The sequence below is a fragment of the Elgaria multicarinata genome, chromosome 5 (genome assembly GCF_023053635.1).
Source record: "Elgaria multicarinata webbii isolate HBS135686 ecotype San Diego chromosome 5, rElgMul1.1.pri, whole genome shotgun sequence".
Classification (NCBI taxonomy): Eukaryota; Metazoa; Chordata; class Lepidosauria; order Squamata; family Anguidae; genus Elgaria; species Elgaria multicarinata.
Window position 1 is genome coordinate 2,655,181 of NC_086175.1, and position 20,008 is coordinate 2,675,188.

The window sequence follows — 20,008 nt, forward strand, 5'->3', positions numbered from 1 at the left end:
GACTTGATGTATATTTGTAAACTCCATCCCTCGTGCCCTGAGTTGATTGAAGATTTCTCTCATGGCTTTTAAGTGGTTTGGCATAGACTCCCCTGGTTTCAGCTTCATTCCATACAGCTTCCGGGTCAGAATTACTTTACTGCCCACTGTTTCTCTTTGATATACAGCTTGTAGTGCATTCCAGCACTCTTTTGATGAATTCAAAAACTGAATGAAAGAAATCTGAGAGTCTTCCACAGCTAATGCAATAACTGCCATCGCTTTTGCATCATCTTTAAACCATTTAGCATTCTGTGGATCTGCTTCATCTGGTGGATCCTCTGTGACTACATACCACAGTTCAGCCTGGATCAGGTACATTTGCATTTTGTAAGACCATAACGCATAATTAGAGTCATTAAGCTTTTCCATCAGTTGATGTAAACCAGACACACCAGCCCCCGCCATTCCCTCTGCTTTAGGAATTGGTATTCTTCTATTCATGGCCTCCAATATCATCTGTACGCCGATGATACACAACTATATCTGTCATCTCCGGAACTTTCTCCTGATGTTCACGATCGTATCTCGGCATGTCTTTCAGATATCTCAGCTTGGCTGCTTCATCGTCGCTTGAAGCTTAACATGGCAAAGACTGAATTGCTTGTTTTTCCTCCTAAACCTTCTCCTCATCTCTCATTCTCTCTTACTGTCAATGATGTTACGCTTACTCCGGTCAAGGAAGCTCGTAGCCTTGGCTTTATCTTCGACTCCTCGCTCTCCTTTATTCCTCATATTGAGGCAGTAGCTAAATCTTGTCGATTTTTCCTGTATAATATTGCCAGGATTCGATCATTTTTGTCTGTCTCTTCTGCCAAGACGCTTGTTCATGCACTGGTTATTTCACGGTTGGACTACTGCAACCTTCTTCTCTCTGGCCTTCCTTCTTCTCACATCAGTCCGTTGGTTTCTGTTCACCACTCTGCCGCAAAGATCATCTTCTTGGCTCGCCGCTCCGACCATGTTACTCCGCTTCTGAAATCTCTTCATTGGCTTCCAATTCACTTCAGAATCCAATATAAACTTCTCCTGTTAACCTTCAAAGCTTTTCACGGTCTAGCTCCTTCCTATCTCTCCTCTCTCATCTCACACTATTGCCCCGCTCGTGCTCTTCGCTCCTCTGATGCCATGTTTCTCACCTGCCCAAGGGCCTCTACTTCCCTTGCTCGGCTTCGTCCATTTTCGTCTGCTGCCCCTTACGCCTGGAATGCTCTTCCAGAACATTTGAGAACTACAAGTTCAACCACAGCTTTTAAAGCTCAACTAAAAACTTTTCTTTTTCCTAAAGCTTTTAAAACTTGATGTTGTGCAGACTTCTACTGTTACTTTCTACTGTTAGTTTTTCCCTACCCTGTGCCTGCTTACCCTACCCTGTACCTGTTTGCATTCTCTTCCCCTCCTTATTGTTTTACTATGATTTTATTAGATTGTAAGCCTATGCGGCAGGGTCTTGCTATTTACTGTTTTACTCTGTACAGCACCATGTACATTGATGGTGCTATATAAATAAATAATAATAATAATAATGGTATCTCACTGTCCTCCTGCTCAGAGTCCTCCTCAGAGGCAGCCGATTGAGAGTTTTTCTCACTTTTCAGCACTGGCTTTAGCTTGATGTCCTCCTCCATCAACAGTCTTCTTTATGTTAGCAGACTCCAGGTTCTGGTTCTGATTCTGCACCATTCCCAACAGGTTCTGGTTCTAATACTGGCTATGCTGGGCCCATAACCTTTGTTGGGGCCAGAACTTTTCCTTGGGAATTCTGTTTGTGCTCAGAAACACAGCTCACAATGCAGGTCTTACTTAGCAGAGTAAGTTTATTAGCTTCAGACTTCTTCACAGTTCCGTGTCATTGTGCAGAGTGACAAAAGCTATATACATATACATATATACACAGTTTTTTATCTATATTACATATAGCTGTGATTAGGCTAACCCAGCCTCAGGGATCTTTGGTATATTCATATCATTAACACCATGATATCTTAGAGAATCCTGGCAAGGTTCCCAGTACAGCTTCTATCTCAAGGTAATTGCTCACAGATAGTCTTCCTCTGTTTAGCCTTGAGATAGCCACACACACAATTTTAATGACTACGCAAGCCTTTTACTTTCTTAAACTTAACATTATGTGTTGTTTCCAAACTGATATTTGAATTTCTTACATTAACCCACTGAAAAAAATCTTCTAACTTACTGTATTCACCTCTCCAAATCATAAAAAAGTCATTGATATATCGCAGCCAAGTGACCACATTGCAACCATAAGGGTTATTATTGAAAATAAACTGTTCAAAATGTTTCATGTACAAATTGGCAATTTCTGGAGCCCTGGAGCACCGGACAGCTATCTCTTTTACCTGCCAAAAGAAGTTCTTACTAAATGAAACAGAATTCTTTCTTAAAGCTATATCAGCCAAAGAAACCAAAAAAATGAGTTAGCGGGATTTTTTCTTCACATTGTTGCAGCGTATTAAAAATAATATCCAGCGCTTGGTCTTGTGGAATGCTGGTATATAAGGATCTCACGTCCATGGTGGCGAGAATGTCACTTGGCTGTCTTTACAGTCTATCTTTTGCAAAAAATGTGTAGTATCTCAAACATATGATTTCATGGATGGAATGAAAGGCTTTAAAAAATAATCAACAAATGAGATATGGGCTTGAAAAATGAGTCCATCCCTGAGACTATGGGACGGCCTGGTGGAGGATGAATACCTTTGTGGATTTTTTGGCAAGACATAAAACAAAGGAACCCTCATATCTTTTTTAGACACAATTTTTAATTCAGAAGTACTAATCCATCCCATAATTTGACCTTCCCCAAAATATTATGAATTTGTAAACAAACTCTTTTGTAGGGTCATTTTTGGCTGGGATGTAAGATGGCTGGTCCTGTATCTGATGGAACACCTCTACTTCATAGTCACTCTGGTTTTGAATGACAATTGCACCGCCTTTGTCTGCCTCCTAAATTATGATGTCTGGATCTTTTGATAATTGGCTTAATGCATTCATTTCAGTTTTAGTCATGTTATGTCTTTGTTCATCTGCTTCTAGAGCCTCTAGTTCATATAATTGAATAGCCGGATCTATTTGTCCAGGTGGCATGAATGTGGACGGGCTTTTAAATCTTGATTGTAACTCATGGCATGTGATGCTTTGGTTCTGAAAATAATATTTCAATTTGACGTTGCGAAAAAACCTGAACAAATCAAAGTGTGTTTGTACTAAGTCATGTTTTGGAGTGGGAACAAAAGAGAGTCTTTTTTCTAAAACTTGCATATCTGTTTCTGAGAGAACCTTATCTGACAAATTTAAAATTTTGTATACTTGTTTTTATCTCAATTTTAGAATTTCTGTAAACCGCCCAGAGAGCTCTGGCTATGGGGGCGGTATATAAGTGTAATAAATAAATAAATAAATAGGGTTTCCCTCTCCTTGACCGCCTGGGGGGACAGCTTGGGCAATTGTCCCTTTTGGGCCCTCTGGTATGTATTTTGGGCCCTCTGGTATGTATGTCTTTGAAGGATCCTGAAAAGGATGGTGCTGTATGGAAGTAGTTGATACATTGCTACAGTCTCCCATAGATGATTCCTATTCTGTGAGTTCCATTGAGGCATCATGATGTCATGCAAAAGTCACTTTTTTCGGGGCTTATGCAGCCACAAGTAGACATGGTTATTATCATAATCTTCTTTACCTTTGAGCAAGTGTATGTTCAACATCTTTTGTACTGAATGATGTTTTTAGAGCATTGATTTCTTCCTCTATATTATTCTGTATTGGTTCACTTCCCGGTTGGTCAGGCTCAGCTGCTGGCATAGTCTCTAGCATGGGTGAGAAAAGCAAATACTCTAACACAAAATGGGTATCTTCCTCATCTTTTCAGTCTTCTTGAGCAAGATAAGAAGCATTCCACACACGTCCATCAGAAAGTTTATAAGTATAAGGTGCTCTTCTTTCAATAACTTTACGAGATGTGAATCTCTGTTCTCCCTTTCATAAAATCCCAGCTTTCCTAACTTGAACAAAGGACTTGCATTGGAATGTTTGTTCCTTAGCACCTCGACATCCATCTGTATATACTTTAAATTTCCTTTGTTTCGTCTTGACCCTCTCTCTTATCTCAGCTTCCAAAGGTATATGTGGTCTAGGTTTTAACACTCCAGCCACGTTCAATTTAGTATGCATCTCTCTCCCCTGTAATCTCTGTGTTGTTGCATGCCATGTAGCTTTATATACTTGCAAAAGATCAGTGGTGAATGTTTTCTGTGCTTTCCCTTCTGACTTAGCAGTTTGTAAACGCTTTTTCAGGTTTCTGTTAAACCTTTCAATCTCGCCATTAGCTTGAGGGTAATACATAGATGATCTGCAATGGGTAATATTACGCTCCTCTAAGAAGATTTCAAATTCCACTAAGGTGATCTGAGCTCCATTATCTGAAATCAGTTCTTTCAGATTTCCTTCTCTACTGGAGAGGAATGAATGGAGGTGAAGCTAATAACTGTAGCTGAGGTAACTTGAGCTGTGAACGCTACTTCCAGCCATTTGCTATAATAATCAGTTAATGTGATAGCACAATGTCAATCAATTGGAGCAGCATCAAAAGTTCCTACAATATCAATTGCAACCTTTTCCCATGAAGCATCTGGAAGTGGTGATACACGTGTTATTGCTGCCTTATCATGTAATTGACAAGTCACAGATGACAAGTCACACATGACATTCAAGAGGCAGCTGGACAACCATCTGTCAGGGATGCTTTAGGGTGGATTCCTGCATTGAGCAGGAGGTTAGACTCGATGGCCTTGTAGGCCCCTTCCAACTCTGCTATTCTATGATTCTATGATTATAACTGCTTCGATTTGAGAGTCTATCCCTGGCCACCAATACAGATTTCTCAGTCTCTGTTTAGTTCTAACGATCCCTGGATGAGTATCATGTGCCAAACATATAAATGAAGGCTGCAATTCCTCTAGCACAAGTAAATGATATGCTCCCCATACCACATGCCCATCATGGAAAGAGAGTTCGTCACATATTCTAAAATAAGGCAACAAAACAGATTCAAGCTAAATGTTGGGGTTGGCTGCATTAATAACCAATGTGGAGGGGGGGAATGGGTGTTAGGGGTTGCTGCAATATATGCACCTAATGAAGGCCAGATATGTTTTGTAATCAAAGTGCTTAAAAAACTTCAGAAGTTTTTGTGGAGCAACCACAAACTCAGCCTCTCTCATCTGTAAAAGATCCTTGAGGGCTTGACCCACTAACTGTACATCATTTCTCCATTTAACCATTTTATTCATTACAACACATCTCTCTTTAACTCAATAAATCTTTCTATAAGACACTATGCATTTGTTGTAATTGGTTCATTTGTTTGTGCTGATTCTTTCGGACTGGAATAGCGAATTTCTCACGGGCAGGCTTGGCTTTCATTGGCAAGAAATATTGGTCCAGTCTGCTTTGTTTAGTGCTTGGGAGCACCACCTTATCGTCCTTATCCGAACTCCTGGGTCTTTTAATTCTTCCCATCTCTGCTGCTTTTTAGCACAAATATGTTGTTATTAGATTCAGATAGTAATTGAATAAACTAAACAAATGTAATTGGATTTTGAATAAATATTTAATTAATTGTTACTGTTTTGAATTTTATTGTTATTATCTTCCTTAGTGGGTCATTGAAAATGGCTATTCTGAATAATGATTTTTATAATGTAGGGTAGGGGGCGCTGGGCATGAGTTTGTGGAACCAAGGGGGCGGTGACCTGGAAAAGTTTGGGAACCACTGGACTGCAGCTTCCATCACCCCAGAAAACATGGCCAGTGATCAGGAATCCTGGACACAACTCAAATATCAGAAGGGTTGCCTACCCTGCTCTACGGGGCAAGTATGTTTACCTCAAAATGTATGGCTGCCTGTGTTAAATCCACAGTACGTGGAAAAGTCACCTTAAGATTCTGTTTTTCACCAGTGAAGGAAAGTCATTCTGAGCACTGCTTTCTGCTGCATCATTTCTTTGATAGCAAATGTAATTAAGACTGTTTTACTTTTTGAAAGGTGATGCAACTCATCTCCCACCTGTGAATGGTTCAGTTCAACCTAAAAAGAAAATTGCAAAACATTGCTTCTTTTGTGGAAAGAAAACTGGATTAGCAACTAGCTATGAATGTAGGTAGGTTGAATTTGCATCTTCAAATTTATTTATTTATTTAAGGATTTTTATGCCGCCATTCAGCCAAAAAAGGCTCTCACGGCGGCTTACAAAAGTATTTCTTGACAGTCCCTGCCCACAGGCTTACAATCTAAAAGACATGACACAAAAGGAAAGGGGATTGGGAGGGAGGAGGAGGAGGAGGAGGGAAAGGAAAGCAAATTCAGACACTACAGGAAAGTTCAGCAGTTACAGGTGACAGCAGGAGGGAGGGGGCTCTGAGCTGGAGCTGGACCCAGGCACGGTGGAGAGGTGCCTGGCTGCTGCTTCCTCCCTCACTGGTGGCCTCTCCAGAGACAGTTGGTAGCAGGAGGGAGGGGGCTCTGAGCTGGAGCTGGACCCAGGCACGGTGGAGAGGTGCCTGGCTGCTGCTTCCTCCCTCACTGGTGGCCTCTGCAGAGACAGTTGACAGCAGGAGGGAGGGGGCTCTCAGCTGGAGCTGGACCCAGGCACGGTGGAGAGGGGCCTGGCTGCTGCTTCCTCCCTCACTGGTGGCCTCTGCAGAGACAGTTGACAGCAGAAGGGAGGGGGCTCTCAGCTGGAGCTGGACCCAGGCACGGTGGAGAGGTGCCTGGCTGCTGCTTCCTCCCTCACTGGTGGCCTCTGCAGAGACAGTTGACAGCAGGAGGGAGGGGGCTCTCAGCTGGAGCTGGACCCAGGCACGGTGGAGAGGGGCCTGGCTGCTGCCTCCTCCCTGATATGTTTTATCATCTAACAGAAGCATAACAAAGCAATAGAAAGAGATTCCTGAACAGTTGGAATTTGATAGAAAAACACCAAGTACTCGGGTAGGTGGTGCTGCTGCCAAAACGACGCCTACCTTACGATCAATAGATAGTAAAATAGGGAAATGACACTTGAAAGCTACCACGCGTGCCCAGCATTTCCAACACCAGCTGTCTCACCGCACTGAGCTCCTGAACAACAGCTGCTAATGCTTCCAAGCCAAACTACTCCACACAGATTGGGATCAAGTAGGATATTTTGCCATCATTGCACACTATCTCTTAATGCAGCCAGCGGTCCAAATTCTTTATTACATACAGGGCAGATTAGTTCTATATGTTAACAGATGGAATTGTTTCCACTTGTTCTTTCTATGGACACCCAAGTTCAAACCCCCATGGAGGGACAGATTAGGCATGACATAAAGTGTATCTTGGCACAGAAACTCTTCTTGAGCAGCTGCATCAGAGTTGGCAATTTGGGGGAGGGTGGAGTGCAAGTACCTCACCTTGCCTAGGGAGCAAAATAGTCTGGCACCAGCCCTACACGTGCTTTCTGTCACCAGTACTGGTCAGCGGTCTGGCTGCAGCATTCTGGGCGAGATGAAATTTCTGAACGGTTTTCAAAGGCAGCCCCACATGCATTACAGTATCGAAGTGGGCTGTACCTAAGGCATGTGTGACCATGGTCAGATCAGATGTTTCCAGGAACTGATGCACTTGGCTCACTAGCACCAGTGGTGCCACTGATGAAACTTGAGCATCCAGGTTTAAGGCGGAGTCCTTGAGTCTTCAGGTGAGTGTAACCCCACCCAGCGCAGGTTGAATCCCTAATCCCTGATCTGCTTTTTAACTAACCATATTCTATCCAACGGAACCAACAGGAACAGACTCCTCTTGTCTAGTTCTCTGTGTAAATTGTTCACAAGGCAACCAAAGCAATCTTTGTCCCATAATAAGACCTGAAGCCAGATTGAAATGGATCTAGATAATCTGCATCAACCAGAAATCCCTGGAGCTGAGAACCAACCACACATTCTAGCACCATGCCCATGAGTGGAATATTAGAGGCCAGCTCAAACTATCCCATACATTGGGGGTCAGTGAAGTTTGTTTTTTCACCACATCTTTTAGGGAAGATAGAACCGCTCCTTGCTGTAAAGAGGCATTTGCCAGTGCCCTTATTCAGCCCACCCACCCCGCCAGCTGCTTTTATACATTAGGAAGGGCAAGGGTCCAGCACCCAGGTGGTAAACCTCCATTTTGTCCACATCATCAGGCTGAACAAATTGAAAAGTATCTATTGTAATTGGACAAGGAGAGGCCAAAGTTATATCTGCCAGATCTGTGTCAACAATGGCATCCAAGTTGGCATGGATACAATTGATTTTAACTGTGAAGAGTTGCTCCAATTGGTCACAGTGGGCTATCGAATGGTCCATCTCTTCTTGTGGGCCAGAGCATAATAGGCATTTGACGACCTGAAAAAGCTGTGTTGGGTGACTCGGTGCAGATGCAGTGTTTGCGGAGAAGTGCACTTCCTTTGCCATCATCCTTGCAATGGGAGTAGGCTTTTAAATGAGCTCTAGCCTGTGTTCATTCTGCTAACATCACTCTAGTTTCACTTGTTTCATTGCCTGTAGCACCCCAGAGAACCATGGGGTTCTTCGGGCACCACTCTATGGGAGAGGATACTAAGGAGTGATTGTGTCAACTAACCTCACCATTTCTCTATTCCAGAGACCAGCAGAACTATGTAGCTCAAGAAGGGAGACTGTTGAGCAGTTTCTGGCAGTTTGGTGGTCTCTCACAGAGCTGTTCTCCCTTCATAGCTGCTGCTCTTCTTCAACCAGTTCCTCTTCAGCTTCTGCCAATTCTTGCTCTCCTGCCACAGGGGAGAGTCTGGTAAAGAGGAGTCATTCTGTCTGACAAACAGACCAACCAAGTCCAGTTCCAGTAGTGGTGTTTTGCCACACACCCCTTCAGCCAACTCTGAGAACTACTTTCCAACTCAAGCCCCTCCCCAAGTGGAGATATGCCAATGGGTGACAGAGCACATCATATGCTTGTTGAGCTCCACCATTCTGTGGCCCGTAAGCTGCTCCTCTGCTGCCTGGGACAGTAGCCTGAGACAGCAGGATCTGGCATGTCAGATCCACAAACATCCATAGCAGCATTCCTGGTGGTCAATCTCTGATAGCATTATTCTTGAATAGGAGGTCCAGGCTGCTTCAGGTATGGTGTGGTCCATATCCTACCCTTGACAGGGAGCAATTGATGCCTTATGGCTAGTAGTGCTGGGTTGAGACCCACTCAGACTGATTATACTCAAGGAGCTTATGTGGCTGCTGGTCCCCAAAGCAGAAGCGGTAGCTTATAAGGCCAATAGCGATGGGCTCCCAGAGATGTCGACACACTCTGTCTCTCTCTTGGCCGAAGAGACCAGTCGAAGGCCATTCTGTGACTGTTTTTTTGGAGACAGTGTGGGATCCAGCAGTCGTGACCCTGCTGCTGGCAGGACACAATACTGCTTAGGTGTAGTTGTGATAGGTGGACATGCTGCAGAGGTGTCCCAACCTTTGGTAACCTCTTCCTGTGAAGCATGCACTTTCCTTGACAGCCTTGGAGTCGTGAGGAAACCTTGTCTGTAAACCGCCCAGAGAGCTTCAGCTATGGGGCGGTATATAAATTCAATAAATAAATAAAAAAAAATCTGGGCTTCAAAGGGCAACACCTAGCTCTCAGGGGATGTGGCTGCCAGCAGTATAACCAGGGGTCACATCCCTCCTTTCTAACAGAATTGTCACCAACTTGTGACAATTGTCAACTCCTGTGCGCTTGTTATGGATTGTTACTTCCTCAACCTTTGTAGGACCTCCTGTGCCTCTATACTGATCCAGACATTAATGAATGCATCAGTCCAGAACCTGGGGCAGGGACACCATCTTTGGGTTTAGCCTTGTTGGGTAGGTCGTGTCTGAAACGGTGGCTCCATTAACTGAGTGATTTGTGATGCTCGTGAGAAGGGCTTGACAGCAGGCAAGAATAGTGAAGCAGAGTAGTTCTCTCCCAGCTCCTGCATTTGGGCATGGAGTTTTCCTAGCCATTGCAGTTCTTTGCCAGAACTGGTAGCAGGAAGTAATGTAAAAGAGGCTATGGAATGGATCAGTCCAGAGGCACTTGCCACTCCACTGGTGTCCACACCCAGATTGCAAGCGTTGGGCTCATCCTTAGGTTACTGCTCTTCTATTTGGTAATGGGGCTCGGCAGCATGGGGCTTTTAGTGGGGTTGTTTCGGGAGTGTATGGAATGCAGTTAAAACTAAACTTGGAAGCTGACAATAGTATTCCAAAGGGGCCATGCACACACAGCCACAATATGGTGGTTCTGGTGGGCAAATGCCAATGCAAGCAAAGCCGGTCGTTTCTGGAAGGGGGTGAATCATAGAATAGCAGCGTTGGAAGGGGCCCACGAGGCCATCGAGTCCAACCCCCTGCTCAGTGCAGGAATCCACCCTAAAGCATCCCTGACAGATGCTTGTCCAGCTGCCTCTTGAAGGCCTCTAGTGTGGGAGAGCCCACCACCTCCCTAGGTAACTACCCTATTTCTTTGATTCTAAGACACACTTTTCCCCCCATATAAACATCTCTAAAAATGGAGTGCGTCTTAGAATCGCAGGTGTGTCTTAGGGGTTTTTTTTCTGTTGGTGGTACTGAAATTAGTGTGCATCTTACAATTGAAGAAATACGGTAGTTCCATTGTTGTACTGCTCTAACAGTCAGGAAGTTTTTCCTGATGTCCAGCCGGAATCTGGCTTCCTATAATTTGAGCCCGTTATTCTGTGTCCTGCACTCTGGGAGGATCAAGAAGAGATTCTGGCCCTCCCCTGTGTGACATTGTGACAACCTTTTAAGTATTTATTTATTTTTATTTATTTATTTAAGGATTTTTATGCCGCCATTCAGCCAAAAAAGGCTCTCACGGCGGCTTACAAAAGTATTTCTTGACAGTCCCTGCCCACAGGCTTACAATCTAAAAGACATGACACAAAAGGAAAGGGGATTGGGAGGGAGGAGGAGGAGGGGGAAAAAGAAAGCAAATTCAGGCACTACAATCTTAGTTGGAAAGTTCAGCAGTTACAGGTGACAGCAGGAGGAAGGGGGCTCTCAGCTGGAGCTGGACCCAGGCACGGTGGAGAGGTGCCTGGCTGCTGTATTTGAAGAGTACTATCATGTCTCCCCTCAATCTTCTCTTCTCCTGGCTAAACATGCCCAATTCCTTCAGTCTCTCTTCATAGGGCTTTGTTTCTAGACCTCTGATCATCCTGGTTGCCCTCCTCTGAACACGCTCCAGCTTGTCTGCATCCTTCTTGAATTGTGGAGCCCAGAACTGGACGCAATACTCTAGATGAGGCCTAACCAGGGCCGAATAGAGAGGAACCAGTACCTCACGTGATTTGGAAGCTATACTTCTATTAATGCAGCCCAAAATAGCATTGGCCTTTCTTGCAGCCATATCGCACTGTTGGCTCATATTCAGCTTGTGATCTACAACAATTCCAAGATCCTTCTCACTTGTAGTATTGCTGAGCCAAGTCTCCCCCATCTTGTAACTGTGCCTTTGGTTTCTATTTCCTAGATGTAGAACTTGGCATTTATCCCTATTAAATTTCATTCTGCTGTTCATTCTGTATCAGGGCTTGCCTCCAGAACCGCTGCATACTTTCCTGGGAAGCACCAGACTGCAGGGCTGACAGGGCTGGTTGCATGCTGATGGCCCCTATTGGATACTACCCAAACTCTGTTCCTTGCTCCAGTGCAGATAAGAGCAACTAGGCCATATGCAAAAAGACACTGTGCCGCTATCCTGGAAAGCACATTCCTGGGAAGCAGCAAACTGCAAGGAAGCTGAGAATAACCCTCTCACAGCTGTTGCAAGGCAAACTTTGACGGCTGGGGAACGGCTAAGCGAGATTGTGAGACAAGCGGAGCAGTTGACTTTTGTGGCGCTTGCCAAACTATTCTGTAGCCTTTTGGAATAAGTCACACACAACCTACAGCCCCAGGTTCACCCAGCACGAAAGCTAATGACTTAAATAAGCCACACCCAACAACAAGCCATGGTTTCTCGGCATGGGTTGTTTGTGATTAGCTACCCTCACTTAAGCCACAGTGCTGGGTGTGAACGGCACAACAACCCTCAATAACAAACCACTGTGGCTTGTTTTAACATGGGTTGTGTCATAATAATGATAATAATGAGAACCAGGTCAAATGGGGTAAATTCTTGGGGCTGCATAATCCTCATGTAGTTTTTCAGATGTGAGTACAACAGCAGGAATTCCACTGTGCCACAAGTCTAGCAAACTTGGGGGAAAGTGCCTACTGTGAAACAGCCGTGTATCTCATCTTAATCATAACTGGCTGAAAACTGAGCTTCTCAAACTGTTTTCTGATATAGCAAAACACACCTCCTTGGGGAGGAGAGAAGCCCATCGTGAGGCCTGGGTAAAAGCAATGTGCTTCTTGTCGATCTGATATACAGGGGCATCAGCCACACAGTGAGGTTTCAGAAGATCTCTAACGCTTCACTTTCTGTCTTCAGATGTGGAAACAACTTCTGTGCAACCCACCGCTACGCAGAGGCTCACATCTGTACTTATGACTACAAGAATGCAGGGCGGAGGTACTTGCAGGAGTCCAGTCCTGTTGTCAGTGCGCCAAAGCTTCCCAAAATCTAAAGATGGTTCTGTGGCATGCAAACGTTTGCTGGAGGAGCACTGTTACACTGAGAGAAGCAGCAATGGGTTGAACTGCTTTTCTTTTGCTGTGCTCCAAATCTAAAGATTGCCAAGTAACACAAAATCCCATGAGGCTGCGTAATGTTGAAGAACAATGCGAACACTACTCTAGCTGACACCTTTTATTCATTAGTGAATCAAAAATTTAAAAAGTAGTTTTTGAAAATGTACCTTCTGATTTAACTATTATTATATCTCTTGTGTTAAGTGTTTTATACCTGAAACTCTTTCACTAGACAAGTCTTTTAAAAGATGCACTTTAAGTTTTAATACATATTTTATAATGAGACTTGAGGGGGTTCTCTAATGAGGATGTCATGTCATCTCACCTGTGTTCTCTCTGATGTTTGTCCACTCCAGGGTATCTTGACTTATTTCAATATGGAGTTCTTCAATACCCTTTCAGAGTTTATGGAGGGAGTTTATCTGCTGCAACAGATTGTCACCCATATACTGTGTTTCTACTCAGATGTAATATATCATGTTAATCCCAATATTTCTTATCTGGCAGATTTATTATTATTTTTATAAAAGAGAACGTTTCTCTTGTCATTAAAATGACTTATTTTTCCTTTCGTAAAAAAAACCAAAAACAACTTTATAACTTTGTTAAAAATATGAAGTGATGTTACCAGAACAAAATCTAATAAATATTACATTTTCATGTGGTTATAAACATGTGGTTACTGTTTCACAAGATGCAGGCAAGTAGGGGCAAGAGTTAAAAGTTAGGGACCAGATTTAGGCACGTGCAACTGGGCTAGTGAAAGTGGCGTTCTTTGCCCCCCCGACAGCCTCCGCAGCTCCCTGATTGTTCTGCACAGGTGGTCAGAGGACGCTGCTGACGGGAAGCTGCAAAGCTGCAGTGGGGTCCTTGAAAAGCAGGCAGTGGCACCTTCCCGGAGCAGAGGCCTAATGGCCGTGGGAGGCACGTTGTGGCTGAAACATCATAAAGGCGGGCAAACCTTGTTGAGGATGTGCTAGAAAACGGTGCCCTCTCATTGCTCAACCCATCCTGCCAGCTACTCAAAGCAAGAAAGTGGCATGGGTCAGTCAACCTACAGCAGGATTCCTATGTGGGTTATCTTTGCTAGTCCCAAGCACTCCACCCTCCCCATCTAGATCTGGGCCTGAAAGATTGGGCAAAAGTGTGGATGCATGGAGAATAAGTTGTAAGCAAGCACAATTTGTGACGTTGCACATCATCACTGGTCATCCAGTGTGTCTGTTAAGGCATCGGCCTTAGCTTCTCATTTCCTGGCTTTTTGAAATATGAGCCAATATGAAGTAGCCTTAATTTGGTCTTTTAGACTGGCTTCTTTTTTAAAAAAAAATCATTGATTTTTCCTTATTTTTTGAAATACGACTAATTCCCCAACACTTGCTTTTAGTTTTGCCACACTTGGCACTCTTATCAAAAAGTGGGGTATAAAAATATTAACTAATACATGTGTGGGTTTGGGAACAGGGCTCATTCATTGAAAGCCAAAGTGTATGAGAGCTTCCTCATCTACACTCTACCATGCAGATTTTCAGATATCCTTTATTTCCCAAAGCCACTCAAAGCATGCTTCTCCTTCCCTCTCCTCCCCTTTTGCACCTTCAAGTAGGATACAGCCATAATCAAACTATAGTTCCCCACAGACATTAAAACTCGGTCTAGCAGAGTAGGTACAGGACCCTGATTCAGATTATAACCCTAAAGATAATTTGGGAGAAAGTGAAACTAAACTCAAGCCAGAAATCATTTGGAATACATAGAACTATACTGGCATCACACCTCCATTTTTTTAATAGCGATTGCCACTTTGTTTCCCTCTGAAACACCAGAAAACCTGGCATGATTGGGAAAACAAAATGACCACAGCAGTGAAAATACCTAGAATGATTGCAGGATTTCCCCCCTCAAAATTCTAAATCAATAACTGATCAGTACTATTGATTCTGCACGGACTTATGGCAAGTCCCATTGGCTCTCATTACCTTTTAAAAAGCTTATTTTTAAAATAAATAAGGAAATAAAAAATAGTTTATAAATAAATAAAATTTCAGGATATGTAAAACCTATACTTCTTACACACACATGTAAATTTCTGAAAGATTGGTGAAATTGCTCCAATCTAGGCAGGTTAAAACAACTCCACCCATTACATTATTTATGTATTTATTTATCTGTATCCTGCCTTTTGCCCAGTGCTGGGCCTCAAGGTGGCCTTAGAAAATGTAAAACAAAAATTTTAAAACCTATGAATAGAAATATACAAAAGTTAAAAAAATATTCCTATATTAAAACATTTAAAATATATGACAATTTAAAAAGTCCTTAGCACAGATAGAGGCCCAGATTAATCGCCAAAGGCCTAATGGAACAGAAATGTTTTTGCCTGCCTCCGAAACCACATCAAGGAGGGTAGCCAGTCTAGCTTCCCTGGGAAGAGAGTTCCAGAGCACTGGAGCAGCCACCAAGAAGGCCCTCTCCTGTGTTCCCTGTGATGATGGTGGGACTGAAAGAAGGGCTTCCCTGTAACCAGCCCCCGGTCAACACTCTGGCTGCAGCTCTTTGAACCAACTGAAGTTTCCGAACACTCTTTAAAGGCAGCCCCATGTAGAGCGCATTACAACAATCCAATCGGGATGTAACTAAGACATGTGTCACGATGGCCAATTCTGACATCTCTACAAATGGGCACAGCTGGCGCACTAGCTTAACTGTGCAAATGCACTCCTGGCCACAGCTGAAACTTGGCATCCAGGCTCAGGGCAGAATCCAGAAGTACACCCAAACTGCGGACCTGTGTCTTCAGGGGGAGTGTAACCCCATCCAGCACAAGATGAATCCCTATTCCCTGATCTGCCTTTTGACTGATCAGGAGCACCCATCTTGTCTGGATTAAGCTTCAATTTGTTCACCCACATCCAGTCCATTACTGCTGACAGACACCAGCTTAGCACAGAAACCGCTTCCATTTTATGTGGTAGAATCCTTTTTTTTTCCCTTTTTTTTTTTTACTCATGGACCTTTAGGCAGAAGTAAAACTATATTGGCAAAATTTGGTGCAAGATGGAAAACTAAAAGTGCAGGTGAGATTAAGTATTTTCTATACAGGATACAAGGAGATTGGGGAACTTTTAAAAAAGAAACAAACAGGCATAGCCATTTTATCCTCATCAGAATATACCAGATTTATTGGAATGATGAGCAAACTTGAAATTTTAGAGATTTGGCATTTTCCAATTAGCACTAGCTGACCTAATCATTAAAACACACATACAAGAGGATTTTGATGAAATATAAACCCCTTTTGAAGCATGACAGTGCACAAAAAGACTGGGCATGTGCTTCACTACAAACCATGTAAAAAACAGTTAAGGGGATCCTTTAAAATAGACAACTTTGGGGGCGGAGCTTGGCAGCCATGGAGGCGGCGGGGATTTTCTGATTCTCTAACCGGTCTTGCCGGAAAAGAACAATTATCTCCTTATTAAAGGGTATAAATCTTTAAACAACACGACGGAAAAGGACTATGAATGTTAACTGATTAATTTGCTGATGTTGGAAAAAGCTGGAAGAGATAAGGTGAGGCCGGTTGGAAGGTTTTTACGCGGCTGTGAAAGTGAAACCTGACTGCTGTATTTGGCTGTTGCGACGATAGTTAAAGCAGTGAAGGGTTTGTTTTTGTTAGACGCAGACTTGATTTATAGTGAGTCTCACTTCTTATCTTCTAATACAAAGTGGAAAGACTGTAGAATTGGCTCTATAAAGAGGAAAGTAATGCAGATGAAGCTTGTTGTAGTTAACATCGGCTGTGAGTGAAGGGGGGGCAACGGAAGTGTGTCAGCAGCGTTCAGTGAGGGGGTGAACTGTTTACAATCTGCGGATTGTTGATGACTTGTTGAGGCCCCCTCTAGTGAATGCTGTTTTGATATTGGAGGTCAATTTCCCCCCCCCCCTGAGAAGAAAGAGTGACTAATATGCAGAAAACAAGCTAATAGATATGAACTGTTAACAAAGAGAGCCGAAGCTAAAGATTTATACCCTATGTCTAACATCAAGAAAAGGTTTAAGAAAGAGTGGAAAAGGTTAAATATACAGAAAAAGCGACCAAGCAACCATAACCTCTCCCATTTGGAAATTCCAGTCTCTGAAGGAGAGCAGGAAGACGAAGACACAGACCCAGTTTTTTTAGACACAGAGCCAAAAAACAAACAAACCCATGGCTGAAGGGGGAAAAGCAACTGGCAGTCAGCCACCCTCTTTAGTGGAAATTAAAGCTGCAATTGCAGAGAACAACACAGTCATTTTTTAAAAAATGGATCAGCAAATGGATATTTTTAGACAACAAATGCGTGTGCTGGCTGATAAGACGGCAGAGAACTCAAAAGCCACAAATATCAAAAGCCACAAATATCAAAATCAACAAATATTCAATTTAAAGATTATGAATTAAGACTGATAGCCTTGGAGGATCAATCTCGTCGATCATCAATTCGAATAAAACAGCTAAAGCAAACACAAGGAGAAGATCTAAGAGAAATCATTCTGAATTGGTTCAAAGAGCTGATGCCTGACCTACAAATAGATGGATCGGATATAGATCATGTTCACCGTGGGGGGGGGGGGGGGCAAAACTACAAAGGGACTAGAGACATTTTGGTGAAATTTGGTAATTATTATAAAAAAGAGCAAGTTATGAAAGAATTGAGATCTATGGCCCAGTTGCAGTATAAAGGCAAAGCAGTGCAAATTTATAATGATCTTTCTCAGCACACATTAAATTGGAGACGCAGTATTAAACCAATAACTGAAATACTGGTGAAGAACAAAATTCCATATTCGTGGGGTTATCCTGTTTTTCTAAGATTTACACACAGTGGGGGGGAACACAGAGTAACCTCACTGGATCAAGGCAAAGAGTTGCTGAAGAGGCTGGGTCTGTATGGAGAAGCAAGTGGGACTGGAACGGGTGGGGGGGAATGAGGCTGGGACATCTGGGGTGTAATAGAACTGTTAATCATATTATGAGATAATTGTAGACAGAAATGTTAAACATAGAAACCTTGCCGGCCAGGTGCAGCACTGCCTCCCCCCCTCCCTTTAAAGTTAATGGCTGGAGTATTAGACTCACAGGGATGTGGGGGGGAACAGAGTGGGGGATGAGGAGGGGGGAAGGTAGGAGGGAAGGGGTGGGGTAAGGGGGTGGGGGGTAGTTGTATGGAGTTTGTGTTTTTATGTAAGTAAATTTGAGTTGCAGAGCACAAGGGATCGGAAGAGACTTCAAAAGGGTGAATATGGATAAAAAGATAAAAGTATCAACACTCAATGTTAAAGGTTTGGGGGCAGTCGTGAAAAGGAGGAGAATAGAACAAATGTTTAATAAAGAAGGTTCGGATATTATAATGGTGCAAGAAACACACCAAGGCTCCGAGAATGCGAATATGATAAAATTAAAGTGGTTAGCTTATTATGAAAAGTCATTAGGGACTTATTATGAAAAGTCATTAGTCATTTTCAAAAAAAAATGGAGTGGCCACTTTGATCTCAAAAAAAAGTGGGTTTATATTAGAAGAAACAAAAAAGGACGATAGTGGCAGATATCTTATGTTAAAAGGTAAAATTGAAGGGAAGGTATATACGCTAATTAATGTGTATGCCCCAAATGAGAGACATAGAGAGTTTTTTATAAAGTTATTTAAAGAAATAGAAGAATTCAAGGAGGGGTATGTTATATTAGCTGGGGACTTTAATATGGTTATGGATAATAGATGGGACAGGTCGAATCCCACTAATGTTGAAAAGAGGAATAATATAACTATATTGAATAAATTAGTAAAAGAAAATGATTATTCAGATTCTTGGCGTTTACTCAATGGGATTAAGCCTGGGTTTTCATATTTTTCCCCAGATCATCATACATACTCCAGGATAGATTATATATTTGTCTCAAAAGATTTTGCAACGAAGATTTGTAAAATGGAAATGGGGGTAATAAAAGTAACTGATCATGCCTTGTTAAGTTTAGAATTTGCAGTCAAGAAGAACTATAAAGAGGCATATAGATGGAAGTTGAATACAAAAATACTGAAATATAATAAAGTGGTAGAGAAAATCCAGAAGGAATTGTCGGAGTCATGGGAAATTAATGAAAAGGGAGGAACAGCTGGGTCAGTCGTTTGGGACACCATGAAGGCTGTAGTAAGAGGAATTTGTATTAGAGAGATGTGTAGCTTAAAAAGACAACAACGTGCAGAGCAGGAAAAGTTGGAGATAGAAATTAGAAATCTGGAGGAAGAATATTGGCAAGGTAAAAATAAATATAAATTAGTAGAAATACAAGCTAAGAAGAAACAATTAGAAAATTTAAATTTAGAGGAGGTTCAAAAGAATTTAATATATATGAAAAGGGAATATTTTGAAAATAGTAATAAGAATTCTAGGTTGCTGGCCAGACTCACACAAAAAGAAAAAGGAAGGAATGGGATAGAAGTATTGAAGGATAATCGAGGGAATTATTGTCACATAATGAAAGATAAAATAAAAATTTTCCAGGAATTTTATCAGGAACTATATAAGGGTAAAGAAATTCAACAAGAAAAGGTGGAGGAATATATTGGAAGGTATATAAAGAACGGAATAAAATCAGAATATAAAGAGCTAATGGAGAAGGTAATAACTCAAAGAGAAGTTGAAGATGTAATTGATAATTTGAAAGTTGGTAAATCACCGGGAGCAGATGGTTTGGGACCAGAATATTATAAAGTTTTCAAAGAATTTTTAGTTCCAAAATTACTGAAACTTTATAATATGATATTATTAGGAGAGAAGATACCTGAATCATGGGAACACTCATTGATAATTTTAATTCCAAAACCAGATAAAGACCTGACTAGTCCTGATTCTTACAGACCTATCTCGTTAATAAATCAAGATGCAAAAATTTTCTCATCTATTATGGCTAAACGGTTAAATAAATTTATATCAGAATACATAGGAGAAGATCAATATGGATTTGTGGCAGGAAGGCAGATGCATAGTTTAGTGGGAAGAGTTTTAAACGTAATAAATGTAATAAAAAAATCAAATATTAAGGCAGGAATTATGGCATTGGATATTTTTAAGGCCTTTGATTGTGTGAACTGGCAGGCATTAAAGATTATTGTAGATAAATTGGGATTTGGAAATAAATTTAAAAATATAATAGAACAGTTATATTCCCAAAATACAG

At 42.1% G+C, this 20,008-nt stretch overlaps 1 protein-coding gene across 9 annotated transcripts in view; it reads left to right on the forward strand.

Moving 5' to 3' along the window:
* Positions 1 to 13,453, forward strand: part of ZFAND4 (zinc finger AN1-type containing 4) — a 66,536-nt gene extending 53,083 nt beyond the window's left edge. For 8 of the 9 annotated variants that reach the window (XM_063125892.1, XM_063125890.1, XM_063125889.1 and 5 more), the window contains 2 exons: positions 6,107 to 6,217; positions 12,590 to 13,453. In XM_063125892.1, the coding sequence (XP_062981962.1) occupies positions 6,107 to 6,217; positions 12,590 to 12,828 (350 nt within the window). In that variant the 3' untranslated portion in view covers positions 12,829 to 13,453. Of the gene's footprint in view, positions 1 to 6,106; positions 6,222 to 12,589 lie in introns of all 9 variants that reach the window. The other variant, XM_063125894.1, reaches the window with a different exon arrangement.
* Positions 13,454 to 20,008: the final 6,555 nt, after the last annotated feature.